Raw genomic sequence first — 19,262 nt, 5'->3', positions numbered from 1 at the left:
CAATAATCAAGTCAAATCCATCTGTCATCATGTACCTTCTCTTCATAGTTCATATGATCATATGCTTCATTTCTCAAAATTGATAAAACTGCACATGGGAAAATTTGGCACAAAAATAACTTGGGAAATTTACATATATGATTATAGAAAGAGAATTTTTTTACATAAATTTAGAACAACTTTTGAGATTTTCTTTTCATAAAAATAACTCTAAAAAAAACAGAAGAATTTTTAAGAATTTCTATACTGATAAAAAAAAATTAAAAATCCTTTTAAATTTATATCCAATAATGTTCAGAAATATATTTAACTGAAGACTTTCTAAACAAAAGAAAGAAGATTGCACTTAGAACATCCACCAGAAAAAGGAAACTTATTCATTGTTATCTTACAATGGATGCAACTGTGTGAGCCCAGAACCTGAGATTGTCCTTTATGTCTATCTCATTGCCTACAACTGGTACCCTCCAATTTAACAAAGGATTCACAACCTTCCTTTGGTCTAAAACACCCCAAGCTTCAGACAAATAAGGCCTGCAAATCACGGTTTCATCAATTTTCTCTTCTGAATTCACTCCAACGTCCTCTATTCCTAGCCTTTGCAACCCTGGTATCAAAGAAACCAACTTTGAGTCCTTGTCCTCCTCAGAAAACACAAAACCCAAGTCCATGAACCCTTTTAGCTCCTTAAACTCAAGGTCTGAAAGGCTCCTAGTAGCTTTTCCTTTTCTGAATCTTCTTCTGTGACCATGACTCATCTTTTTCTTACGGGGCACTTCTTCATCTTCATCTTCATGCTTTCTGTTACCATTTTCCACAGGAAATTCTTCCACTTCCTTTCCAGAGAGAATTGGTCTCAGCTTCTGTGGTGTGAGAACAGAGTTTGGTGATGGAAAATCAGAGAAAACACCCACAGTTGAGCCCAAGTTTTGGTCACTAAAAGACCTCACTTGAAGTGTTGGAATCCTCATGAGCTTTGAATCTAAAGGAAGCACTTTTTTCACATGAGACTGAGGGGTTGTTGAATCCACTGGTGAAAGAAAAAGTGGAGGGGTTTTGTTGGTGAAAATTGTTGTCTCAAACCAATTGGTATCCAACAATTTCAGAACTTCTTCTGCATCCATAATGAGAAGGTTGTTGTTTGGGGAGAAGAAGAGGATTCAATAATCTAGAGCAGCATTGCTTGATTGCCCCATACTCTATGCATTTATAGCTCCCAGTTTATTGCCATGTGTGCACTGCTGGATATATAAAGCCATTTTCTCATAGATTTTGCTTTCAAAACTGTTTTTTAAACATCAAAAGTTATTAGATTTTAAAGATTATTTCCAAAATAAATGTTTCAAAAGAAAAAAAAAACTAAATTACACCTTTTTATAATATTCTATATTTTGTAATTTTAGTTGCTAATTTTAAATATCTATTTAATCTTTAATTTTATAAAACTTACCATTTTAGTTAAATTTTCATTTGTTGATCATTAAAAAAGTATAATATTGATTAAGACTTAATAATAAACAAATAATGTTACTCAAAATTTCGCTTCTCAATCAAATCATTCAAAAACTATTTTTTACAACTATAAATAATCAAAATTTGTTCAAACCTTCTAATCATTAACTGTTTACTTTTATTTTATTTTAAAAATATAGAGTTTTAGAATGTAAACACGGTCTATCCTTATTAATTTTACAGATAACAATTTTTGGGCTTATGAAATGTTAGATAACATTTTTAGGGCTTATGAAATGTTAGATAACATTTTTAGGGCTTATGAAATGTGAGACAGGCCTCGCATAAACTTTATATGGATAAAACTTGTCTCAATTTAATTATAAAATTATAATTTAATTTAAATGCATTATTAATGTAAAAAAATTGATGTTAAAGTGGTTTGACATTTATGTATTTTAACTAAGCATTGAGATTTTATATTTGTCTTAGACATAGAGTAGAAATTGAAGATATCACTTTATTTTTATTGAGACTGATTTAATGGAAATGAGTTATATCTTTTTATCAATAAAAAAAATCAATTAGAAATTATTGTGAATATGCAAACCTACATTATTGAATGTAGTGAACAAATGTGTTGTTCACTTTAATTAAATTATTAGTGTATATTTAAAAATATTATATTTTACACTCCCTAATTTTATATATTAAATTTACTAATGATTGTTTTCAACATTTATATTTTGACCTTTGTATATGTGATTATGATAATTATAATTAATTTTTATTTAAAAATAAATAAATCTCCCTCCTAACCTACAAATTTGAATCTGCTATGCAATTATATTAAATATTCAAAACGAAACTTTACCGTCTACAACAATTTTATTTAACTTGAACAATATTGTGAATGGTAAAAACTCTTGTGGTCTATAAGAAAAAATAATTCTCGAAATTATACAAGTTGTTTTATAAAAATGTTCTTATATCTATCAATTCATTTAGTCACGTAAAAGATATTTAAAAAAAATCATTTAGACCAACTCATTCATATTCAAATTTGGCTTAAGAAAAAAGAAAAAAACTGCTTTATTAGATATAAATTCATTTAAATTCGAGCCTATAGATATCAATCCATTCAATCGCAGGGTTAAAAGAATTAGTATAAATGAGTCTGTAAGGTTTTCATCTTTTCTTTAGTTCGAAAAAGAAAGAAAAAGATATGAAACTCATTTTACTAAACCTAACCTCATTCGTTCTCTAATTTCTTCAATAATTTAGAACGCTCGTTCACGTGTTGCCGAAGCCATTTTCACAAATTGACAAAAATATTCAACAATAATTGCGGTGTTTACAATGACTAGCTATGATATTTTTATATCACGTGCATATTAGAATGCCAAAAGGATTCTCAAAAGACATCACCTATTTTCTCTTTAACTTGTACTATCATCGTGACCTTCAGGGCATGTTTGAAGATTTTGAACAAGAAGAAGAAAACAAAAGGCCAAATTTCCATTCTAAGTAAACATTATCTTATTTGAAAAAACTTAGAAGGAAAAAAAAAACAAAATGAAATACCATATAACTTTTTAATGATGTATAACTCTCTAAAAAATTTCATTTCTTTCTTCGAACCCCTCATTTAAAAATAATTGTTAATTTTAAAGTATTATAGCTAAGTAGAGAGTCCATGTCAGCATGTGACAAAATAAGCTATACTCATCAAACTGATTTATAGTCTCTAATTAGTAGTAGTTAGTTGTTATCATTTTTTATACGGAATTCATTTATTATATGTCACACAACTAGTTGAGTAGTTCTTATACATATTATAAAATCTTTAGAAATAATATTTCAAGTCAACCTTTACGCACTACTTTTAAGAAATAAAACTAGCACCGATTCTAAGTAATTAATGTATAAGGTTAGAGTAATCTATCTATTCTTAAAAAAAAAAAAAAAAAAGTTGATAAACATAGATTCCTTTCAAATATTTAAGCTGAGACAATTCCACACGAGTCACATGCGCTGTGATAATTTATGTTTACTTTATTAGAAAAAATAAAAATAAATAAATAAATGACGCATTTCCATAAGCTTTAGTTAATTAAATTGGAGAATTTATCTTTATACATTAAAAAAAAAAAGTTTTCTTATCACGACCTTTATAAAAAAAAAAAAAGCTGCAGGCCCATATATCACAATGGAAACGGAAATGGGCCATATCTGACAAATAATCTAGCTGCGCCCAAAGTGCATGGATGAAGGACAAGTTTAACAAAACAAAATTAATGAATGACAAGGTGATGCATTTTCGACTTTTTTTTTTTTTTTTTCAAATCCCAACTGATAAGTAATAACTATTACATCATGTAAAAATATAGTTTTAAAAATCGGATTAGTCATTAAACCGGTTAAGGTACTAGATCAGTGGATCAAAGGTTAAACTGGTGAGTCACTAATTAAATTGTATGACCTGGATTTTATTAATTTTAAAAAAAAAATATTCATGTTAAATATATTTTATACTTATAAACTCCAATAAATTCATATCCTATTTTAAATTTCAATTTTCATCTTATTTAAAATTATCTTTATTTTTATTTCGTATAAAGAAATACATAAAAAATTACATGTTAAATGGTATATTAATACAAATTAAAAATATAAATAATATGTACATATATAATATGCTTGCAATTAATATCACAAAATAATATATGTAATATCTACATAGATATTATATTATAAAATATATAATTTAAAATTAATAATATACTATAAAAGTTATTTAAGTTGTATATATTACAAATAAATACATTAGAACAAGTAGTCACTGTTATGTTTAATAAGACTCTTTGTTCTTCTATTAAAAGATTTAATTCTCATTGTTATTTTTATAATTTATGGTCCCTTAAAAAGAATAACAAAAATTTGTAGTTAAACCAGTTTGGCCCACTGGTTCACTGATCAAACCAAAAAATTGATCAGTTCAATCCGATTTGAAACGAATAAAATACATAACCGATCTAATTTAAGGTTTGGACTGATTGAACCACTGGTTCCTGATTCAACCAGTCCGACCAGCCGGTCCAATCCAGTTTTTAAAACATTGTGTAAAAGAAAGAGATTTTTATTTTAATTAACGACGGATTTTTTCTTCCTCTTTCTACCCATAAAAAAGTTACAAAAATAGTGGTAACAGAAATTTAACTAAATCCCCCATGTTTCTACTTTAATCTCTTTTTTTTTTATCATTATGCTAATTTTAGTAGTTATTAACAACAAATTTAGTAACTTATTGACAATCTGTTTTTCAAGAGTATTTTAAATTATTTACTATGTATGCAAGAATAATTTATTTATGGATTTTTTCCATTGGAATCGAAATTAAAGGATAATAATGAATTCAATTATGATTCTTGCAGAATTATTGGGTTTTAAGCAAGCTTCATTCTTGTGTTCTTAAGATCAGCCTTAGCCACCCAAATGCTCTATGCCAAATCACACAAATTTGTCATTATCTCCAACTCTTGCATCATCAATCATTGAATTAAGTTTGATTACAATATAATTATTTGCCACCATAAATTGTCTAAATATGAAAAAAAAACTTCGGAAATTAAATTCTTTCGTCGAAGAGATAACTAGTAAATTATAATCGAATGATAATACAAAAGAACGTAGATTGACAATTATTTAAGACAATTTTGTTAATACGTACGTGGAGTCTTTATATTACAACTCTTAAAGATTGTTGTGTTACTTTAATCATAGAATTAGAAAAGTACAGCTTTTTACGAAAAAGAAAAGGCATTACAAACACTTTATAATACATTTATCTTTGTCCTCTCTTTACTTCACATTTTATTTCCACACAACCAATGAAAACGTTTTATAATCAAAGAGGAGTACCAGCTGTGTTATTGGGATTACACAAAATCTGACATTGTTAAATAGTTCAGCATAATTAGGTCTCAAAGATATGGTACAATGAATTAACCACCCATATATAGAATATACACGTGGAATATAATATCTAGAAAAACAACTTAAATTATATAATGAAATAACATCCATGCAATCAACAAATTGAAATTGTCGAATGAAAATCAAATTCATTTTATGTCCCTTAAATATTCTAATCCCTTTGTTCTTTGCTCATACATAAGGTATATCCCAAGATATCGAACTGATTAATCTTCCCCTCTTCAAATAGGAACATGTTACTTAACATATTATAAGAGGTATGATTCTCACAAAGCCAAATGGATGGAGAGTTTACCTAAGGAATTGTTGCACATGAAAGCTAACCCCGCCGGCACCTCAGAAAATAATTTTATATATCTAAAAGAATTCTTCCTGTTAGATGCCTTTGCTTATCTGTATTAATGGGATACGCGAGTCTCTATCCCCAGATTTGAAATGAAGAATGAATCTCATGTATATCATTCTTGTAAAAATTGAATTGCATCATTTTCTTTTCATCATTCTTCTTTTCCTCTCATAGTTTGCCGTTAATCTTGGTTATAGAAAGTATGTCAAGTGTCAACTTATGAAAAAATAATCGTTACTGTGAATCAAAATGAATTACTAAAATTAAAGTGTTTGTGAGAATTATTGTTGTAAAAGTATTAAATTATATATATATATAAACATTTTTTTCACATATCAACAATTCTTTTACTTATAAAATTAATCATTTATACATAGTGATGACAAAAAAAAGTTCATACACACAAATATCTAAAGATAAAATCTGTTATAAATTACTCATAGATATCTACATAAATACAAAAAATTTATAAGTATCCGTTAGATACTAAAGGGTGGATGATAAGAACTGCTACCCACTCTATCTTGTTGCTATCCCTACTTATACATATCTATTTATACATATATAATTGTATATCTAAGATTATTTTGTTCTTCCAATAGCATGTAATTAATAATAGTTCTCACTATACACCGAAAAAATAAAATAATAGTTCTCACTTAGTATAAAAGTCTGCTTCCTTCGCATCAGTAATGTCTTCTCCAAAACTATGTTCATCTTCCACAATTTTTAACTTCTTTCGGGACCTACACAAATATAACAGTAATGCGTCAAAATATTTACAAAAATCAGCTAAATAAATTAAAAATTGAAGCAAATCTCTTGTACCAAACACAACAAATTAAATAAGAATCTGGTTAAGAATTTGCAAGTTTTATCAACTGGTGACAGAAATAATTTCAAGAGTGATTGTTATTACAGATGATTTTATATATTTTGGAGGGTAAGGAGATTTAGTCTATATTTAACCGATTGATTTTTGGATTACCATTTTAGTGGAAGTGCCCTCTTATGAATCATTTGAAGCTTAATTGTAATAGGGTAGTCACTAGAAGTGAATCTTCTTGTAGTGGAGTGATTCATGATGATTTTTGGAAGATTTATAATCAATTACACTTGTGCATGGGATGTTGTTTGATTATTTAAACGAAATCTTGAGCCATTTTTCATAGTGTACAACTAGTTCAAGATAGAAGGCTTGGTAAGAGGATTTTGTTTGAATCTGACTTATAAGTAACTATGAAATTTATCAATGAAGGTTGTCTTAAATTACATCCTTATTTTAATATTATCAAGAACATATTTCATTTTGTAATTATATTGTTAAGGAAGTTAACTATATTGTAAATTCTTTAACTAAGTTTAAGTTGTCTTTAAGAAAAGAGTTGAAATTTTTTATTCTCCTCCTGATTTTATTCAAGTTATATTACTTGCAGATATATCTGTTTCTTTGCTTGCTAAAAAAAAACACAACAAATTAATGAGAGTTTATTGCCTCTCATTTTATATTTAGCTTTATTCCCCAGTAATATTGACCTGCTCTTATTTCTAATGGAGTCTTAAAATTAAATTTGACTTATTTGTTTGTTAATTCTAATAATTATTTCACGAGTAAATCTGGTGAGTAAATATAGAACATATAGTTGACATCTTTTTCCTCTGAAAAACACACAAAGACAAACGAAAGGGCTAGTGCTTAATTTTAAATCTAATAAAATATTGAGCGTTTTTAAATTGTTTGATGTCATCCTTATCCAGATATGATGCCATGAAAGGAAAAGAGAAGTGGAATGTAACATTAATAAAATGCTTTAATTCATCTAACTTCTTTGGACTTCCAATATTGCCTTGCAATATTTGCCCAAGCTCCAAAAGAATTAGGTGAATTTTTTTTATTTTTATTTTTATTTATAGATCAAATCTACAACCTTACAATCTTGCTTGGGTTGAGTGGAATTATATTGTAAATAATAAAAAATTTCTATAAATAGTTAACGTCATTACATATTCAAAAGTTAAACTCATAATCATTAATTAGGTTAAAATAACATGTCTATAAATTAATTAAATTTAAATCCATTGAATTCAAAGTGAATTATTTCTTATTTAATTTCCCAACAACCCCGTCCAAGGAAGAAAACAAATACTTCTACGTTCTTGCTTAATCTAATCGCTATTTGAATCCAAATTACAAGGTAACTAAACCAATAGCATGTACGTCTTCATGTCAGACCTAGCATTTTAATAATCGTTCATTATCACAAGAAAATTATTATTATTATTTGAGTAGATAATACAATATTGTTATTATTATTATCAAGCATAATACCAAAGAAAAATAATGGTATGATCGTAAACAACCAGCTGGCATAGTTATATGATATGATTGCAACTGTTTAATTAATTATACATAAGTTAATTAGACCAAAGGATAATGAAATCCTAGCGAAAGAACCGGAGCAATAATTAGTCATTTACAAATTAAAATGTCTTCATTCACGAATACGAAATAAGACTTTCTTTATTATTTCTTCATAAGATTTGTTTCTTTTTTGAAAAGGGAAAAAAAAAACTAATACTATAATAATGCCCCCTTTTTAATGGAAGTATATCAAAACGAGAAACCGACAGTTTTTTTTTTTTTTTTTCTACCTGACAAAAGTTTAGTTTTACTTTTAATTAGTTTAAACATATATTTTGTAAATGATAATTTTAATCGTATAATAAATTATCAAATGTGAGCATCTCTTTTGATAAGCATTTGAACCATGATTACAAAACAGGAGTTAAGGCACGCAGTTTACTTAAACAAAGGAATTATAATACACGAAATATGAGGGCGTCAACCAGACAAATTCATATTTTTCATAGGGCCGAGTGAAATTGATTTTTGTAAATTTAAAACCGTATACATTTTACTTTGGATCAACTATATTAATAAAAATCACTTTATTAACACACACATACGCATATACTTAATTATATTAAAATACTTTTGTGGATTTCATTAAAATATTTACTGAATATAATAGATGGAAATGGACACAGCCAGAGGTGGTGGGATGAAAAGACTTCTCCAAGTTAACAATTCTCAGTGACACCTTTTTCTTTCAGACAAATAAAGATTTGGCATTTGGAATGCTTCGTGTGTGTGGGTTTTTATCTGTGTTTATAAATATATTGATTTCGTAAAACTAATTTTGAACATGTTTAAATATTTATTTTAAAAAATAAGTTTATAATAAAATTTAATATTCAATATTACAAAAAAACATTTAAAATTGTTTTAAATCAAAGTCTATTTTTACTACAATAAATATTACATATAGTGAAATATAAAAAATATTATTATAGATATAATATATATAAGTATAAACTTATTTAACATATACCAACATATAAATTTAATGTTAATTTTAAATGATATTTATTGACATATATTATGTATTATTATAATTCATGTTTATATTTTTTGACAATTATAAAAATATAATTGTAAGTAAAATTAGTTTTTAATAACAAATATGATGTCATTATAAAATTTGTGTTATTATAAGATTTTTTATATATATAATAATTAGATTAAAAAAATATTCATCATAAATTTAAATATATAATTATTTACATAAAATCAGTTAACTAATATTTCAATATAACACTAAATAGTTCATCGTGAATTTAAACACATTTCAATTGCTAGTTTTCCTTAATGTGCATGTAATGAACCATGCACAAAGAGACCAGGTAAGAGACACCCATATAAACCCCACTCACAATGAAATTGTTCATTTGAACGATTCCAATTATGCTTTGGTAAAAGCTAACTTATAATTAATGAAGTTTTGTTTTAGGGAGAAAAGAGTGGAAGTCAATTTTCTTCTAAAACTGAAAAGTATACCGCAGTTATATAGAGACAAAAGAAAGAGCACATGCGTATCTAAGCTAACATATGCATGTTTAACTACAACCAATTTTCTACCAAATTGCAATATGGACATTGTTCTAGTCACGATAAACCTCTAGATATCAAAGATCGATCTTTTTAATTTATGGCTGGCTCATTTGACTACGTTCATGTCTAGGTTTAAGGAGTGGTTACTCACAAGGACGATTTTGCCTTACATATAAGAAGATCTTGGTATTATATGATATTTAGGTACAATACTAATATTTGTTAATTATTTATCATTTTTATATTAGAAAAAGAATATATATATATATATATATATATATATATTAATTTTAAATAATTATAGTTTTTCATTCTTTTTTAAACTAAGTTTTTTTCACCTTGGATAGTTTTTATATCGACTTTCTAGACGAGATGCTTTCACTTGGGATAGCCTTTGTACTCACTTTCTTGGGTGAGATGCTTCTTTCTACTTTGCTTGATGATGTATCTCTTCCAATGGGAGAGTATTATCTGCAAAAGAGACTCTAAGGTTTAAGTTAGTATTTGATGATAGAAATGTCATTACAAAGAAATTATATATCACACAGTGATACACACCCTATAGTAACACAATATGCGTCACTAAAAACTACTTTTACTTGCATAACAAATATAATATATATTGATATATTGTTTAAAAAAATGTAGGTATAGGCTACAGTGACACATTAAATATATTGTTAAATCTCATTCAAAATCAACACTAAAATTGTATGTAACTATATATCAAATAGGTATCTAACTACATATATTAATTATACCTATAGTGACACTTTTTGTATGTTATTACTATATGTAACATTTCTTGTAACGTGTCTCTTATTTATAATGCATGTACCTTTTTAGAGATAGGATTATATTTTCTATGGGTATTACGATCTTTGTGGCATGGATGTTATAACCATATCTTATATTGTTTGACTAGGTCTTCAAATGACATGATCTTGCTTACCAAATGTGGCATGCCAATGTTGTTGTTGTACTATCCGACTTGCAATGTTGATGTCTTATATCTTTGATCGATCTTGTCAGTTCAACTAGGTCAATACACTATGTATTGTATTTTTCTTTCAGTCTTTATTGTTAAACGATCTTTACATCATTTTTTCTAATATCATTAAGTTTTATTTTTATAGTATATATTTTATTTTATCATTTGTTATTGTTATTAAAAAATTTATATTTCTTTATTGTGGAGTGATCTTTATATTTTTGTTATTTCATTGGATTAATTTTACATGATCAAAGAATGTATAACTATTTATTTTTTTTTTTCAATGTTGCAAGCTTATTACAAACCATATATAAGGGACTAATAAACTGAGGATTGAGATACATAAAAAATATAACTCAATCATTGATGGTCGTTTATAAAGATTACAAAATATTTCAAAAAAAATAGTATATAATGTAAAAACATATCTCTATTTATAGTCATTATTAGCATAAACAATTTTTTTTAGAAAAAATATATTAGAAAAAGAAAATTGAAAAAAATAAAGAGGAGTCTAAATATTTGAATTAATGAAGCATCACAAATTTCATAAACTTTAACTATCCCATTAATTTGACTCGTTCTATTAAAAGTCAATAATGCAAAAATTTATGCTCAATACAAATTTTATTATAAATTTATGAAAATTCTTTATGACATGTGAAATTATATTATCAACATTTATAATGTTGGGTCCTTAAAAAAACATGTTTATTTATTTTGTGTCTGAAATTTTGGATATTTCATATGAAATTTTATGTGTAAATTTATTAGATGAAATCCCCTAACATTTAATTTTAAGCCTGGCTTTGTCCCCTGTTACTCCCATAGTAAGAGGTATGTACGTAAGTGCAATTGTGTCGTGTCCTTTGGTCTCCAACTGTCGAAGTATTCAAAACTTCCAACAATACCAACAGTCCAAGATATCGATTGAAGAAGTTAGTAATGAACTACCTTAAGAGGTCGGTCCAGAGGTTGATATTAACCTAACTAAGAGATCCACCCAAACGATAATTAAGACATTAACAATTAGCCATGAGAGTTCGACTTAAATTTCGTTAATTAAATAAAAAAAAAGTAACAAAACATTAATTAAATCAATAAAAGAATGAAACTTAGTCCATTTTTTCATTCAAAAGTCTCATAAATAAGCTAATAATAATTTATTGTTTTCACACTTGACTAAAAAATCTCAGAAATTTCAATTGTTAATTTGAATAGAACAAGACCAAAACACTTTGTATTCCACGAAGCACCACCCCAAAACCCCATAAATTCAAACAAGCACCCAGACTTTTGGTATTATCTCAACCGGGATGCCGTGCCACCAAACACAACCTAAGCAATGTGAAAACATGACAATATTGTAGCATTACATATAATATAGTCATTCTACTAACCCTAATACATTATACAATAAATACACATAGACTCATAGGGCCATGACATACCAACCAATGAATGAATCCAAAACTTTGTTTATCATGAACCTAACTCCACCAGATAAAATCCCTCCCATGTAATGTTTTATTAATTAATTAATTGGGTATTTGCTCGCACGTCCACAATAAACTACATGCTGCCAATCTGTCACCATGGCGGCTCATATTAAACACCAACCCCAACCCATTCTCTCTCACTCTCCCTCTCCCTCTCATCACCACCACTCCTCAGCCCAAGCCCACTTCATTTTCCGGCGAGCCCACTCTCTTCATCATTTCTAATTCCTGGCATATACATATAGCAGCACATACCACATAGCATCCTATTATATATCCACCACCCCAATTTAATTTCACTCCAACCCATCATCATGTATCACCGTAGATTCAACAAACCAATAAACGTGGCTGACCCAGATGAGCCCGAGCCCGCCTCAGAAGCTGGGCCCGCTTCTCCTTCTTCCGGTGAAGACACTAAAACGGAAGCACCATCACCCAAGAAAAGGTTTTAATTTTATTTTATATTTTAATTTTTATGTGAATTTGGAACAGTTAATTAACCATTGAAAGGTTTACTTTTTCATGATACCACACATAGGAGGGAGATGAAGAAGAGGGTGGTGACGATACCGATCGGTGACGTGGATGGATCTAAGAGCAAAGGAGAGACATATCCACCGTCTGATTCATGGGCCTGGAGGAAGTACGGCCAGAAGCCCATCAAAGGCTCCCCTTACCCAAGGTACTATTATATATATATATATAGATATATATGCAAACACATTCATTCACCTTAATTATTTTCCTCAACCATTATTTTGAGCAAATTAAAACTATAAGAAGCATGTTACTGTTAATTAGCTTAATTTTTTGAGAGATGTTAATTGGAATGAAAAATGCTAAACATATTTGGGAATAAGAGCCAAATTTAGAAGTTAATAAAAATAAAAAACGTGTTCAAAGCCAGGAAGTGCCGGTGGAATTGTGGCCGGCGGCGTAGAAAAGCCGGTCGAAGGCGGCTATGCTAAAATGCGCATCAGGGGTTGTGGTGGTAGTTAGGTTGTTGTGATAGCACACGCGGGCTCTGAACCGCGTTGCGTTCACGCCACAATAATTACGGAATATAAAAATCTGGAGCCGGAAGCCGTCATTATCTATGTTTGATCTTTTGGTTTAGTGAACATTTTTTTTTCCTTCTTCTTTTTAAATTATCTCGTTTCGCTTGCTTAATCGTGTTTTATGAACTTCACTTGGTTCGTGGATTACATGCCGTGAGCAGAATAAGAGCATGTGAGATTGTGCATGTATGTATGTTTTTCATGCAGCATTGTGTTCACCACTTCAGACAACTGCATATATAGTAGTGTCAACAAATAAACTAACTTGTGTAATTTCTTAACTCATCACAATTGTTGCATGTAAATGTATAGGAAAATCAGATACATGCGAAGAAGTAAAAAAGCATTAGAACCATTTGTACAAAATACTATTATTGCTTTAAATTGTTTAAAATAGATGACATTTAGTAACAAAAATATTATGTAATATATTGATTATAATTGAGCGGGGATTCGGGATTTAAGTTTCGCATTTCAAGTAATGATTAACTGAGAAAAGAAAAGGGATTGAGAAACACGCGCTTAAGATAGGGCAAAACCCGTGAAAGTGGCATTCTGAATTTTCGGTTGTTTTGGATTATGAGATTATCATGGCAATCCACATCACCCTTGTAATTGTATGATATTTTTCCATAATAGTATTATTTTTTAATGTGTTAATAAAATATATAAAAAAAATAATAAAAAAGAAAATGAAAATGCAGGGGATACTACCGATGCAGCAGTTCAAAGGGGTGTCCCGCAAGGAAGCAAGTTGAGAGAAGCCGTGTGGACCCCACAAAGCTCATAGTCACATACTCTTACGAACACAACCACTCCCTCCCAATTCCAAAATCAAACTCCGCCGCCGCCTCCGCCGCCGCCTCCGCCTCCCTGCCTTCGCCCGCCGAATCCGCCGACCGCTTCCCGCCGGAGGAGCCCGCCGTCTTCGCCACGCACTCCGACCTCGAACTCGCCGGCGACGCGGCGGTTCTGCTCGGCCACCACCACTTCGGGTGGTTCGACGACGTCTCGTCCACCGGCGTCCTCGAGAGCCCCATCTGCGGCGAGGTGGATGACGTGGCGGTGCCGATGAGGGAGGAGGACGAGTCGCTGTTCGCCGATCTCGGCGAGTTGCCGGAGTGTTCGGCGGTTTTCCGGCGGAGGAATATTCCGAGGGGCGGCGCGATCCCCTGCGGCGGCATCACAGGATAACGCGGGTGGACCTTTTTCTTTCGCCCCGCGTTGTTACGTAGTGATGATGTTATTATATTCGCGGCCTGAAAATCGTGTGCCATTAAAAAATTGGAAAATGATTAAATAAATAAATTGATTAATTTGCAATTCATGGATTTCTTTTTTTCTTGCGATGTACATTTGAATAAACAATTGATTAGTTACAGCTCTGCAGAATTGATATGCGTCTGCCATTGTTTTTTTCTTGTTTTCTATAGAACCCATTGCAGCCACATGCACCTCATTAATGAAAACTCATGCTTAACCTTATCCATAATACAACTAAGATCTCCTTACAATATGAAGTTGAATAAAGATTTTAAGATTAAAATATAGTTTCAATTCATAAAAATAAAAATATGGTATATTCTGCTTAAATTTTGATAAAAATTTTATTTTTAAACTTTGCAAAAAAATTAAGTGTTTTTAGTATTTGATAAAGAGATAAAATCACATCCTCATATACTCATATACATTAATATCAACATTTGAGAATATTTTTAGGACTATTTTTTCGACGAAAAAATTTTAAGAAATTTTTTTAATTTGATTTTATTTTTTATAAGTATTTATAAATTAAATTTTAATATTTTTAAAATAAATTATTAAAAATTAAAAATAATTTTACACTACAATATAAATTATTTATTACAAATTTAAAATATAATTTATATATTTAAAAATATATATTTATACAAATTTTAAATATAATTTATACATACAAATATAATATAATTTGTTGTAAAATTTTAATTTTATATAATAAACATTTAAATTCTATATTGCACGAGATTTATTAAATGTGAAAACTAAATTGAATAAGATATTTATACATAAAAATAGAAATGATCATATTTCTAAGATTAAAAATAGATTTAAGCTAAATTTTAAATCGTAGGAAAAATTTACAAATAAAAATTCTGTACAATTTTTAATATAAATTTATAAAGAAAATTCTATAAGAAAAATTTCTATTTGTTATTTTGTGACAAAGCTACATTTACAAAAAGGTTATTCTCCATGTATAAAAATAAAATAAAATAAGGGATGTCTTTCCCATCATCTCATATTTATAAATTCTTTATTTTACGCATGATAAAATTTGTGATCAATTGTTGATGATATAAATAAATAAATAAATAAATAAAATGATTTCCTTCTTACATGATGATACATTTCATATTGGTCATGATAATTTTTGTACGAGAAATTAGAACATTGAATTAAATCCTTTGTGAATCTCCAGAACTCAATTTACTTAAACTTTTCATGTATAAAAAACATTAAATTAAAATTATTGTTAAGATCTTTTACATGCAAAATTTAATAATAATCAATTTTGCTATTCCATAGAATATTCAGAAGTAATGAAGGTTAAATATTTATTCTGTATAGTGCTTTTTTAAGGAATCTGCTTATAGTCATTTAGAAATCCCTAGCCTTCATTACTAAGTGTAGTAAAAAATCAGAATTCTTAGTATTTCCTACATTGCAAGTCATTCTCTACGCAACTCGTGAACATTTCCTTTCATGGTTCATCAACTTAAAAGGCAACTAATATACTATCGCAGGGAAATTGAGAAAATAATGCGTTGCTAAATTAAGCAATCAATGCTCTCAAAATTTTGGTTTCCACTTATATATAAAATGCTTTTTAAGGTAGAGTTGTACGACTCGTTTAAGAAGAATTTTTAGGTTGAACAAAAACATTTTGTCTTGCTTAAAATAATAGAATTTAATGATTATGTATCATTAGTGTATAAAATTCTATAGAATCAATAAGAAATTATGGTTTGTATGACTTTTAAAGTAGTTATTGTAAAAGTTAATAAATTTATCTTTTATGACAAATTATGATTAGATGACCGTGTAAAATTATTTTACACTCTGTGTGTGTCAACATTATTCAAAATAACATATTACAAAAAGTATAGAATATTAAATGTAACAATTCATGTAATTTGAGAAATCAAGAAAATAATGAATTGCTAAATTAGCGACCAATGTTCTTAAAATTTCGGGTTCCATTGTAAATGTTGTTCTAGTAGGGGTGGATAGAAAAAATTGAACTTAACTATCTTTTTTTTTTTTTAAATTGAACTATTTAAAAATTAAACTAAACTACAATAATTAACTATTTTTATGAAAGCGTAAAAGTTAAACGTGTCTAAAATGGTTTGTCTTAATGAGTTAGTCTGATAACCTAATGATCCATGCTTTAAAAAAAAGTGATTTGAAGAAAAATGTGTTAATTTGGTTAGGCCTGACGAGTCAACCGAACTATCTTGGATTTTTTTTAATCCTGAAACCTATCGGGTCTATTTGACTATATATATAATAGTTTCCTTAAAAAATTTAAATAAAATAGAAAATAAAATGAAATTGGAATATTTGTCTTGTCTTGATATATTAGCGGGTCAAAATAGTTCAATTTAAAGTATGATAATAATTTAGCGTTGTTCGCAATTTTTTATACTGTAGTTCAATGAAACAAAAAAAAAAATTAAATTCAGCTTTAGGTGATCTTCTTTTTTAAGTTCAATATTATTTTTATAAGTTAAGTTCATTTTTCTTATCATGATGTTCCGATACACTTAAAAATTCCACATCGCTTAATAGTTAAGATCAAGAATAGTTTATAAATACCCTCTTCCTTTAATCTACCGAGACATCTTGTAACATTGTGAGTTTGATAATTATTTGGTTATTTTCATTACTTAATTGATTACATGTTTTGTTGTTATGTTATTTTAAAACTTTAAAAATTAAGAAAATTCTTATGAATTAGTTGTTAGGAGTTGTTTGAGTCAGGGTCAAAGTTAACCCATATTTAGGAGAAAGTATATATATATATATGATTTTCTTAAGATAAGATTTGAATTTCATAAGTTCAATTTCTTAAAAAAAGTTAGAGAAATAAGTTTTGGAGTCAGAAAAATTTCTTTCCTTTTGTTGATCTCGTAGAGTGTGTGGATCCTTCTTCAAAGTTGGATTGAGTAGTAGTGTGATAATTCAAAGCTTCAGGAGTTGAGAATCAATGAGAGAAATTATTGTACAAGAATTTGATATTCTTGGACTTTCTTCCTTTTTACCTTTTTTCTTGGTAATTTGAAGTAAAGGAAGCTTTTTGTTTCATCTTTTATATTGTGCATATTTATTCTTCTTTGTTGATTCATGTTTTGATAAGTAATTGAATTGGAATTGAAGAGTAGAAAATGTTGGATATTCCTGGTTTTGGTATTCTTGGTGAAGCAAGACGATATTGAGCTATTATTGTTTCATGTGATGTATTTTGATAATTTGGAATCCTTTATGTTGTTTATGTGCTGGATTTAATTGCATGTTGTATTTGGACCGAATAATTGTAGGTTGTTGGGCCAAATTACCATTTTATCAAGTGCAAAAGTTCTCTCCAACTCTTCTCCATAGCTTTGCTGAAATCCAACAAGTGAACGTTAACACCAAGTCTCTACAAACAATTACATAAATTCTCCACAATAACAATTTACTTTTCCATAGTGTATTTTTCTTTACTACAAGCAATTAAAATAGATTATCAGTTCAAACAAATAATCCATTAATGAAAAGCCAGAAATACTTAACAAATAAAAATTTTAGAAAAAATGCAATTTAGTACCTTATACTGCAACTTTGGGTCATATGGAATTTACTTCTTGATGTTTTGAAACGCCTATTTCACTCCATAACTTTTTTTAAGTATGCAAAACAATAACCCTTCAATAGCTAGTTAGCTGCAGATCTCTTATTGGTAACAAATTAATTAGCTATGAAGTAGGAAGGGTTATTTTGCACACATTTTAAAAATGCTTGGGGACGAAATTATACATTTTTAAATGTTAAACTAAATTGCTCAGAACCAAAAATTCAGGATACTAATTTATATTTTCCCCAAATATTCTATATGAAATATAGAAATATAAAAATTCATTTTGTGAGATTTACATTTTCCTCTCCCCTTGGTGCAAGCTCCTCTTGGGTAAACTCTAGTGCTTATTCTACCTTTCCATTCCAGATTAGTTCTACCAACCGTTGCTTTTGAAGATGAAAAATAATTGTGGATTTGTGTCTAATATCTACAGATAATATTAGAAAAAGTAATAAGATATTGGCACAAAAAAGAAAAAAAAAATAACAAATACAAAAACAAGAGTAATAAGGTGGTCTCAGTGGATTGGAGGGAGGAAATAAGATTGGAGTGATAGAGAGAATGTGTCTTCAAATATCCCCACTAACTTAACAACTAACAATTAATATTTGTAAATAAAAAAAAATATAAAAACAAAAAATTAATCACCAAGAAACAAATATTCACATGAAAAGGGATGTCGTAACAAATTTTCACATAAAACAAATCTCTAAGGATACCAAACTGTCCTTTGGAAATAAAATATTCAATAAATGTAGCAACAACACAAGAAATAAGAAGAAAAAAATAGAAGGATAATGAATGAAAACTTTACTGCACAATAGGCTATTAACTGGTTTTTTCTGGTTTAGACTTCTAAAGAACCAAGTTAGGCCTTAAAAATAGAGTCTATCGACCTATATCAAGTAAATGGTTGTCAAACTAATGCTTTTTAGGATTGGAAAACAAGACATGCCAATGTTTTATAGAGCCTAAATTTCCAAATCTAATAGTGCTCAATGTAATAATTTTAAACTACAAATTGATGAAACATCTTAACAACAAAACTCAAAATAAAATCATGTCATAATTGAACATGTG

The 19,262-nt window shown here is 28.4% G+C and overlaps 2 protein-coding genes across 2 annotated transcripts; one reads left to right on the top strand and one right to left on the bottom strand.

The window, feature by feature from the left end:
• Positions 1–354: 354 nt before the first annotated feature.
• On the bottom strand, positions 355–1,224 carry LOC109816519 (uncharacterized). Its single transcript, XM_020381566.3, has one exon. It carries the CDS (start codon positions 1,122–1,124, stop codon positions 384–386), a length of 741 nt encoding a protein of 246 aa, XP_020237155.1. The 5' UTR covers positions 1,125–1,224; the 3' UTR covers positions 355–383.
• Positions 1,225–12,298: 11,074 nt separating this feature from the next.
• LOC109816508 (putative WRKY transcription factor 69) lies at positions 12,299–14,696 on the top strand. The gene is made up of 3 exons (XM_020381551.3): positions 12,299–12,687; positions 12,781–12,924; positions 14,005–14,696. Exons 1-3 carry the CDS (start codon positions 12,554–12,556, stop codon positions 14,492–14,494), a joined length of 768 nt encoding a protein of 255 aa, XP_020237140.1. The 5' UTR covers positions 12,299–12,553; the 3' UTR covers positions 14,495–14,696.
• The last annotated feature ends 4,566 nt before the right edge of the window (positions 14,697–19,262 follow it).

Source organism: Cajanus cajan, chromosome 10 (genome assembly GCF_000230855.2).
Source record: "Cajanus cajan strain Asha chromosome 10, NIPB_CcT2T_4, whole genome shotgun sequence".
Taxonomy (NCBI): domain Eukaryota; kingdom Viridiplantae; phylum Streptophyta; class Magnoliopsida; order Fabales; family Fabaceae; genus Cajanus; species Cajanus cajan.
The sequence above is the reverse complement of the archived record's forward strand: the minus strand, read 5'-3'. Positions and strand labels throughout refer to the sequence as shown.

Coding starts and splice junctions, on each gene's coding strand:
- LOC109816519 (XM_020381566.3), bottom strand. CDS start 1,124: ATGGATGCAGAAGAAGTTCTGAAATTGTTGGATACCAATTGGTTTGAG.
- LOC109816508 (XM_020381551.3), top strand. CDS start 12,554: ATGTATCACCGTAGATTCAACAAACCAATAAACGTGGCTGACCCAGAT. Junction 12,688..12,780: donor GCACCATCACCCAAGAAAAG/GTTTTAATTTTA, acceptor TACCACACATAG/GAGGGAGATGAAGAAGAGGG. Junction 12,925..14,004: donor AAAGGCTCCCCTTACCCAAG/GTACTATTATAT, acceptor ATGAAAATGCAG/GGGATACTACCGATGCAGCA.